This window comes from Micropterus dolomieu, linkage group LG03, assembly GCF_021292245.1.
Source record: "Micropterus dolomieu isolate WLL.071019.BEF.003 ecotype Adirondacks linkage group LG03, ASM2129224v1, whole genome shotgun sequence".
Taxonomy (NCBI): Eukaryota; Metazoa; Chordata; class Actinopteri; order Centrarchiformes; family Centrarchidae; genus Micropterus; species Micropterus dolomieu.
Genome location: NC_060152.1, coordinates 15,486,271 through 15,496,409, shown reverse-complemented (window position 1 = coordinate 15,496,409; position 10,139 = coordinate 15,486,271). Strand labels below are relative to the sequence as shown.

The window sequence follows — 10,139 nt, the reverse complement described above, 5'->3', positions numbered from 1 at the left end:
GAGATGAAGTGCTTATTTTTTATGGATGCTGTGACTTCAATAAAAACAAGAAAAGCCAACGACTGAATTGAAAATGTTGAAACCCAGTTTTCTCAAGGACCTTGTGATCTTGAGGCATTTATTTTCTAATTCAGAGGGACACTTCCTGCAGCAGGAACGCCCTCTCACCTCGGTTCTGAAGAAATACACACTGGTCAGGATTCACAACAAGAATGTCGCTACTGATCAAGGTGTTGATTGAACTGTGAAATAACATCCCTCTAAAATTTAAGGTAAAGCTTGAGAAGCATTTGTCTATGCTTACGCTCCGGGCTAAAAGCAAAGGAGGAACATGCTACTTTACAATGATTTACAACTTCTCACATCTTTGAATTTACTTCAGCAAATTGTTGCCCTTTAAAAAACGTCTTGTTTCAAGTACTCACAATTTAACTATATAAGCATTGCTTCTATTAATAGCAATAGTTTTGCATTTTGGGAGATGTAATTAACACCAGCAATTCAGCCGAGGTCCAATTAAATATAGGCCAACTTGTGGCAAAAGAACCTGCTGTGTTGAAATTTGATACAGTGTAATTACAGTGTCATTTGTGGACAAGGAGAGCTGCTACATGGATATGCAGCATGGATTTCTTTTTGTGTCAGACAGATAGTTAGAAACTAAATTTGTCAACCAGAATTTGTTTATGATCATAGCCTTCCCAGAAAGCCACGGAGGGAAGCTTTGACGTGGGATTTTCATGATCTTCTAAATTTATATAATATGGCAACATCTGTCCATAATTCTGAAGTATATTTTGGAGGGAGAGTTCTGTTCCAGCTTTAGTATATTGGCGCACAGATGACTTGTTCAAAACATCAATGTTGTCAAGTATGAAGAATTTCTGAAAATATCTGCAGATAATGCATATAAAAAGACTCGATATCCTGCTATCACATTAAAGCTTAGCTTTGTGCATGCTTTTGGTGGAATAAGCAGCAATGCAGTGGAAGTGGACACAGGCTCGGTTTACTGCTGCTGCTTTTTAAGTCCTTTTCCTTTTACACCGATCTAAAAGTGTCCCCCCACTTTTCACTGATTTCAGCATGCTTACTTCATCATTCACAATGGAAGGAGAACGAAAACATGGGCTTTGGATATTTCTATGTGAAGGTCAGAATCAAAGGCAGTTCATACCAAGCCCCAACAGTAACAAACATGTCATCAGAAGAGATCATAAACCATGAAATAAGAGCATTAGCCATATTATCTAGGAAATTGCCTTTCTGGCTTCACAAGAGGCTCAACATTACAGCCTACATAAAGTGAAATGCATTTACAGCTTATTTGGATGTACATTCTATATTTAAAGCATGAAACAAAAACAGCCCCCTCTTGCTATTCAACCCCAGTTCTATGTTTACTGAAAATAAATGCAGTTACTACTTTAAGGTCGATGTATTGGCAGTGAGGCTTCAGGGTCTAATAATACCAGGAGTCTATTGGGTATCTGAGTCTTATCAGACTTAAGCCGCCCATAGATAAAAACTCAGCTCAATATTCCTCTAGGTTACTCACATTACAGTGGCCTCTTACACTACAAGGTCATTTCAAGTCCCTGAAGTCTCCTTATCTCCACACCCCTGTGTATTACACTGGATGTGTCTGTTCCGCAAATAAAGTTGTGTGTCTGTGTGTTGTCATCGAGACCTGCGGTTACATAAAATATCAATACTTTCAAAAGTTAAATGACGATCGACTCGAGGCGTTTAAATGCAATCATATTTATTTTGTTGTCTTGCCACGTAAAAAAAGGCTCAGACTGCAGTCGGCTCTTCACAGAAGAAGCTACATTCTTCACTAAAATGTGAAAGCAGGACACATTAAACACAAATAGATCAAAAACACATCCCTAGTTTACATGATTGTAAAATTCGACACCACTGAAATTATTAACAGATCTTCCAACATCATTTAACATAAAATAAAAAAAACAATGGCATGTGATTTACAGCATGACACCCAAATATTCTGAGATTATATTAAGTGCTACAATGTAGTTTTTTTCAAAGACAGATCAAAACCGTGCAACTAATCTATAATCTATTTTCTGAGCTGAAGTTACTCAAATATTGTGGGGAAATAATTATGTAACTTTATAATAAAATTTTATATATATAAAAATCTCAACTTCATTTAATTTCAGTGAAAAATACACACCTAAATTATTTCTAAGTTCAATGAAAAGAATCAGGAAATTAAATTTATTGTTAATTCATTATATTTTTTCTTAATCGAAGAAAATTTGAGTGATTTATTTAAAAAAATATGTGGCAAAACGTTTAATGAATTCTACCATCAAATCATTTAACTTGTGAAACTACATTGTAGCAGAGTATGTTGAAAATATACCAGTAAATACACATATCTAGAATATAAAATCATTGCTTGTGTATGCAAAAAAGTATTTTTTGTAACTTAAATATCAGAGATCAATTTTCACTAAAACATTGAATTATGGAGTTAATATATCTCATTTTGCAGAATATATTAACTAATATTAACTAAATCGTAAAATCAAGGATTCTGCGTAAAAAAAAACAACAACCCACACACAAACAACAACAACAAATGGAATAAAAGCTTGTGCGCATATCTGCACACCTGGATGGTCAACAAAAGCATCAGCCACCATCAGCCTCATCAGTAGTCCGCAGTGTATACAGTTGAGCGATACGAACTGATGCTCTCTGTTTACCCATAAATCCATCTGTTCTGTACTTTATTCTCAAGTAGGGAGAGGGGCGGGAAGGCAGAACAACATGGGGTCCAATCAGGAGACAAAATCTGTCCCAGGTCCCATTATCATCATACACCACCAGAATCTAGTGTCCACCTTCTGAGTTCATGGCCAACCCAGTCAAATTCCAGTTAACCCAGTTTAATCCCAGTAGGGGGCGCAGCAGCCCTGCCTGGCTATTCCAGAACAGTCCATATTTCCTCCTAAAATGCCTTTATTTTCAAAATGTCATTAAAAGTTTAACGCATTTATCTTAATATGGCAAGGATAAAAATCGCCAATTAATTTATTTCTGCCTATTTAAAGAAAAGAAAAGTCACCAGCTAACTGACTGACATCCAACACGAGCCACTTAGCACAGTAGTATGTGTTTATTTGGCCACTTTTTAACTGGAGGCAGGTTCTCAAAATAAGTCAATGCAACACATCATGTAGAAAACAAGAAACAGAATGAGAAAGAGAGAGAAAGCTTTGTCCTGACAGACTCATTGTTCCTCTGGCATCAGAGTGGGATATGAGTCTTATGACTAGGTCTAGCTCTATATGTAATATTCTGTGCTACTACTTACACAACAGGTGGGAGAAGAAAATAACAAGTAATGGAGACACTATGATTCGGTGTGTCAGTCCCTGAGTCACTGTGGCCCCATTCTGGGGAAGACACCCGATTCCTTCTGGAATTTCACAAGTAAATAGCCACAAGGTAATAATGTGTGTCATACGCAATAGCTTAGCATAGATTGTATTGTGTCATTCACTGTCTGAGTGTAGATTGCATTGTGTATGTGAATGTCAGAGGAATATCCCCTGATCCGACTGAGAGGTGAGAGGTCAGCGGAGAGGACAGAGGAGGAAGTCAGGTAGTCAGCAGGAGGAGGGTTAGGAGGAGTGGAGGTAAAGCTGTCCTCAGTGAGCAAACACTACTTCGAGTTTCTGAAAGTGAGAGAGATGAAAACTTTAATAATTAAATATTATGGATGAAATACACTGAATAGCCAAAAGAATAAGGACAATTGTTACTTTTAGTCTGGACCAATTTTCCACAGATCGGGGTCAGTGCCTTAATTCCAATTCAGGAAAATCTTAATATTATAGTGTATAATGATATTATAGACAATGGTGTGCCTCCTTACTCCAGTACTAAGAGTTTGGGGAACGTCCATGGTTTCAGAGTTTTGGGCAAACTTGACTGGCATGCACAGAGCCCAGACCTCAACCACATCAAGCACCTTTGGGATGAATTGCATCAAAAAACTGTGAGCCAGACCTTATCGCCCCAACATTATATCTTGTGGAACTTCCCAGACTGGTGGAGGTTTTAACAGAAGCACATTAATGGCTTTTTTTTTTTTTAATTAGATTTTCAACTATCACATATAGGTGTAATGTTCTAGGTCGACACACTTTTGGCCCTGTAGTGTATAATTTGACTAATTTCTATTCCTGACTAATCTATTTGTGTAATCTATGTTCTCATTTTCATGTTTTCATACAGCGTATTCTTGCTACAGCTATAATTGATTCATGCAAATAAACCACATTTGAACTAGAGAGAGACAGTCAGACAAAAAGAAATGGAAATGTGACATTAAGCCATTGTACATACGTAACCATACAGACACATAGGCCTATAAGCCTAAGCATATGCCTAAGTTTAAGAAGAAATTGGGATTTAAATGTTGCATCTCACCTTGTATTTGTTTTGAACCCTCTGATGCTGTAAAGAGAGAGAGAGGGGAGGAGAAGATAAAGTTTAGATAAAATCGAGGCAAAGAAACAATTTGCTGATGAGTCATTTTTGCATTCTTAACTTTCTCAATAAAGCTACTGCTTTGTGGAACAAAAGAAGCAAGAAACAGACAAATGACCAGGGGAAGGTATTTACCATTACTCAAAGCCTAACGCCATGAAAAATGAGCACTGACTGGCTGTGCAACCCTAAATATGTCCCCTATGCAAATTCTCTTAAAGGTCGGATAAAAAAGAGCTTGAGAAGCATGGCAACAGGAAAAGATAGTGTTATGTAAATTAGGAGGGGTAAGAATGATCGAGATTACACAGAGAGGATGCAGGACATGAAAAAGAAGGGGGAAAAAAACACAAGAAAATTCTAAATGACAGAGCGAAACCAAGAAGTGGACAGAAGATGAAAGAAGGAGCGGCAGAGACCAGAGTGAGAAAGTACGGTGAAAAAAAAAAGAAGGTTCTAAAGATTGAAACAAGGTCAGACAGAGAGAAAAGGGAGGGAGAGAAAGAGACGGGATGGGGGTTGTTTGTGTCTGGGCGTCACTTTCTCCGCAGGGGGCGGACTAAGAGGAAATAATGGAGGGAAAGATGGTAGGATGGAGGGATAGGGAGGGGTGGGAGAGCTGGTGAAGAGGAAGGAAAAAGGACAAAAAAAATACAGGTGGTGAGACTAAAAAGTGGAAACGGTTAAAACCCCTCAGAAAAAGCTACAGCAGTGTAACATCAGTGAGGGAGGACAGAAGGGTCAGGAAACAAGGATGAGGCTGCACAATTGCAGCTGTTATTGAATCGATATACGGCCTTGAACCCACCTCTGACATAGCAACCCCAAAGACACACACAAACACAAGCATGCACAAACACACACACACACACACAAAGATGGTGTGTTTTCGGGAAAACTTCAGCCTATCCACATCCCACAGCGATTGACTAAAATTATGAGACAGGAAATGGGAGCTCATCTGTGTAGAGTCACACTGAGGGAAAAGGATTTATCAAATGAGGGATTAGCAGAGAAACACTGTTTTGTCTGTAATATCCATCTTGTACCTACAGGTCTCTGCAGCAACATGTCGCTCCGACAGACATGAGCCACTAAATTACTCCCAGGTTCTGTACAACTAACGAAGATATAGGGGTTAACGAAGCATTAAATAGCATGCTGGGTCTGGGCCTCTTACTAAGCTGGTGTGTGTGCATTTTGTATGTCTATGTGGCTATGATTGTGACTGTATATGTAGGAAAAATCAAAGCAAACAGAAAGGCTTAATACTCAAACATTTAGTGCTTTAAATAGTAGAGCCTTCCCTGCACAAAAAATAACAAAAATACATGCTGCGGTCATCTTTGTTCTATATTTCAATGTTGCATTTCTGCTCCCAATCATGATTTAATGTAATTTAATGACAAAATATTTATTAATTTGCCCGTCCTTCCAAGTTTAAATTGTGTTGATTAAACAGAAGCATAAAAAGGATGTGTATAATTTTATCAATAATAAAATTTAAAATACTTTTAAATCAATTAACAAAACTTATAAAAATGATTTATAAACAAACCCCAAAAAATGGTTATATAACTCTTCTTTTTTTTTTATTGTCGACATTTTGGATGCAGCAAATGTAGTTTAAAAAAATTCCTTATGACAATTGCAAATGTCTTTTCAATCAGACTTCTAATTTACTTTGGTAGAGGAAAAACACTTTACTCAAAAGCGTGAATTAGCGTGCATGTGTAACGCCACGCCGAACTTCGAAACTAAAATGTTCTCATCTGAAATGCCTTGTGTTTACCCGGCTGTGTATGATATGCGTGTTTTGATCCGGCTTTAATCACATCATCTGTGCAAAAACTGAACACTGAGGACTCTAGTTTGAGTCAATATCAGAATTTTGGTCATGCAAAATGCACAAAATGGCGTCCACGGTGGTGTGACTGCAAGAACAGTGTCATCACTGCACTGCAGTCAGAAACATGCAGTATGTGTAACTGTACATGCACAACTATGGCTAAGTGTGTGTGTGTGCGTGCGCGCGCGCGCGCCAGTGTGTGTGTCTCCAGTCGGCACTGCAGAGACAGACACTGTTCCACCATCCCACCTCTTCTCTCGTGCCGCCATTTTACACATGCAGGAGCTAATGCTAACCAACCCTGAATGTTTGCTATTTATTAAAAGTGAAGAATTTAACCAAAATTGCGAAAGGAGGAAAAAAAAGCTAACGTAAAACATAAATCGTCAAAAGCGGTTAAAGTAAAATCTTTCAGTGTCGACTTCGGGATCTGAGAGACCTCGGTTGGGCAAGCGGTGTGTGTGTGTATGCCTGTGTTCCAGTTTGGTCCTTGTGTGTATTGAGTTCAGAGGGTACAAAGGTATTTGGGAGAGAGTGGAGGGGGTAAAGGAGAGCAGCGATGTAAGAAATTTAAAAAAAAATAAAAAAAATAGGAAAAAAACAGAAAGAAACTGGGGAAAATGGTGAAGCTCTGTAAACTGAAATGAATGCAATGGACTGCTCACAGCGGGAGAACGACAGAAAAAAAAAAGGAGGAGAGACGGAGAGAGAAAAGGAATCAATTAGAGAGAGAGAGAAGTTGGTCTATAATGGTTTCTCACAGTAGGGCGGCCGAAAAAGAGAAAGGCGGAGAGGCAGAGCGACAAGGAGAACAAGAGAGATAAATACAACAGGAGGAGTTTTAGGAAGAAGTTGCAGCAAAAAAAAGGGTAAGTATGGAGTGAGAGGCGAAGTGAGCCGGTGAAAGATGCAAGAGATGGCTGCAGGGTGCTGGAGATTTCATGACACCAGTCTGATAATGCCGATTCAGAGCTTTGTTTTCTGACGCAACACAAGCTCAAGCACCTTCCAGCAAATCTATCTCTGGTGTGATGTGTGACAGCATTGTGTTCAAATAAAAATCACATTGCTATGCCGAAAAAACATCACCAAAACCTAAAAAACCACAACATGCTTCACAGTGCTCCAAAGCAACAACCAGGATGGGGAAACAAGTAACATCAAACACACACACACACACACACACACACACACACAGAGGCCGTTATTAGGAGCTTCCTGCTTCACTGAATCTGTCCTGCCTAGTTTGCCTGTGTTCTTCGGTTAAATTAAGGCAATAAACACACACATTCACACACTGGAGGGGAGACCGAGGGACTGGCGAGTGGTAGCTGACCTTGGAGCAATGACAGGGTACCTGATGGACCCTCTCACTGTCACCACTCTGTCCTTCAGACCAGTGTGAGGCAGGTATGTGTGTGTGTGTGCGTGCGTGCTGATAATTAATTCAAACACCCACAACAGGGCATCCCCACATGGAACTACCTTTTAATCACACAGGCTGCTTTCTAGGGGAAAAAAAGTTTGGGGAGAGAAGAACGTGCACGGTTTGAAGTTTGGACGAGAGACGAGATGTAGCTGAAGGACAAGAGGTTGCCGTCACCGAGGGCCACACACACACACACACACACACACACACTCACACAGAGTACACAGGCACCGTGTGCCCTGCTGCCATGCTACCTGTCAGATAAAAGGCAACCTGAGCAGGAAGGAACCAGAGAGTATGTGAGGTGTTACCACAGGGAACAACACAACAACAGCTGTGGTAAACCGCCACTAATGGACAGCCAAAGAGAGAGAACCCTCCAACTCTCCTTCATCTCCTCTCTCATCCATCTCATTGGCTCTTCTCTCTCTCTGGCCCCATGTATTCTCATCCCAACGCACTCGCCGCACAGCATGCGCACGACAAAGATGGAGCGGAGCAGAGAAACAGGGCGAGGGTGAGTCGGCGAATAGCTGTACTGTAGATATGGAGATGCAACAAAGAGATAGAGAAGACACAGGGAAGGTGGAGGAGGTGGGATGGAGTCAAGGGGGAGGGAGGTAGAAAGTGTAAGAGACTGCCATGGATGGTGCCTAGATTAGTTTTGCTTCAGTAGCGAAAGATCATAAAAAATGAGGAATGGAGGAGAGAGCTGAGGAGACAGAGAGAAGGGGAGGATTAGTGCCACTTCAGGAATGACAGAAGACTAGAAAGAAAAAGTGGGAGGGTGGAGGGGGGGGGTTAAAGACAAGGAGAGGGAGATCCTGAAATTTAGTCAGGATTAGTTTTGGCAAAGGAACAGGATGAGAGGGAGTGAAAAAGTAAATGAGAAAAGGAGACAGTAGATGGAAGTATGTGCATCTTTGTAGGTAGGAGTCTTTCTAATGTGGAGTACAATAAAGGGCTTTAACAGTAAAGTCAAGTGTGTGTGTGCGAGTGTCTCCCAGCCTGCATAATCCAGGTGATTTCAAATATTTTGATTATTTCTGGCTCAGATAGGCTGATCAGGGAACACTGTCAGAAGGTCAAGACTAAATTAGCATTTTCTCACTGAACAACTATCTGTGTTATTTTTAATTAATGACAGCAGGATAATTAACATATTTAAAAAAGTCATCAGCCTTCACTCTGGTAATAATGCGGCAAATTACTCCCGTCTCACGCCAGAACATTGATGGCATTTAAGAATTCATTCGAGGCAGACGGGTCTCTTTTTATTCTGTTTTTTTAAATATATTTTTTTCCTTCACACCAACCTGATTTAATCAAGGCGGCATGGTTGGGAGGTACTCGGTAGACAACATGTAGGAATTTAGCAACTGGGTCTCACACACACAAAGTTGTGACCAGTTTTCCTGCACAAAGTGTGTGTTAGTTCAGCCTGGGACGGCACGACAAGCCCACTGCAGATAGCACTGGGATGGGAACTGGGACAGACGTCTCAGACACGCATATCAGGGCGCGTGCACTTTTCAAATTAAACCGGCAGAAAGCACAAGCAAAGGCCCATAGATGCATGCAGGAACGCACAAAAACACAGCAAAATGGTCATCTGAGAAGTGCTCTCACACACACACACACACACACACAAAACTATACAGGGTTTCCCACAGTGCCTGGGCAACATTCCCAACCGGAATAGGCAGCTCACTGGACCGGAAGACTAACATTACTCCAGGCGCGCTCTGGATTAGATCAACTCTGGGAATTTCACACTGGGACAGAGAGATAGAGAGCGGGAGAATGAGCGAGACAAGGAGATAAAAAAGGGAAGAAGAGTGATGTAAGTTAGAAGGAACTAATGCTTAAAAAACCCACAATCCAATTAGGTTTATAGCCGACGTGGAGTGGAGAATGGAGTTTGTGTCATTTCATAAAAGGAATAGTCTCATTTTACAAGGTTCAAGATAATGCAAGATTGTGAGGGACAAAGATATGTTTATTTTCATTGATAAAAGTGGGGAATTTAAGCATCAGATATATTCAAAAAGAGAGGAAGAAACAGGGGGATAGTAGTGGGGGTGAGTAGCAGCCTAAACATCACCCAATACAGCCCTGATAGTAGAGATGAGACAGGCAGAGAGGGGAGTCTCATGGTGTACAAAGGGGAAGCATGAAAGAGATGAAAGGAAGTGTACTCACTGGGCTCACAGCACACGGTGACACGCAACTTCATACATGGCAGAGGAGGGCCTTCATCTGAGGGTAGAGCTAGAAAGAAGAAGAAGGAGGGAGGGAGGGAGGGAGGGAGGGGGGGGGGGGGGGGGGTTT

At 40.7% G+C, this 10,139-nt stretch overlaps 1 protein-coding gene across 2 annotated transcripts in view; it reads right to left on the bottom strand.

Annotated features, from left to right (window-relative positions):
• Positions 1-1,748: 1,748 nt before the first annotated feature.
• si:dkey-246i14.3 (ephrin A4) overlaps positions 1,749-10,139 on the bottom strand; it is a 30,928-nt gene continuing 22,537 nt past the window's right edge. For both annotated transcript variants that reach the window (XM_046046050.1, XM_046046051.1), the window contains 3 exons: positions 10,011-10,079; positions 4,471-4,497; positions 1,749-3,713 (listed from right to left, as the gene is read on the bottom strand). In XM_046046050.1, coding sequence (XP_045902006.1) covers positions 3,637-3,713; positions 4,471-4,497; positions 10,011-10,079 — 173 coding nt within the window. In that variant the 3' untranslated portion in view covers positions 1,749-3,636. The remainder of the gene's footprint in view (positions 3,714-4,470; positions 4,498-10,010; positions 10,080-10,139) is intronic.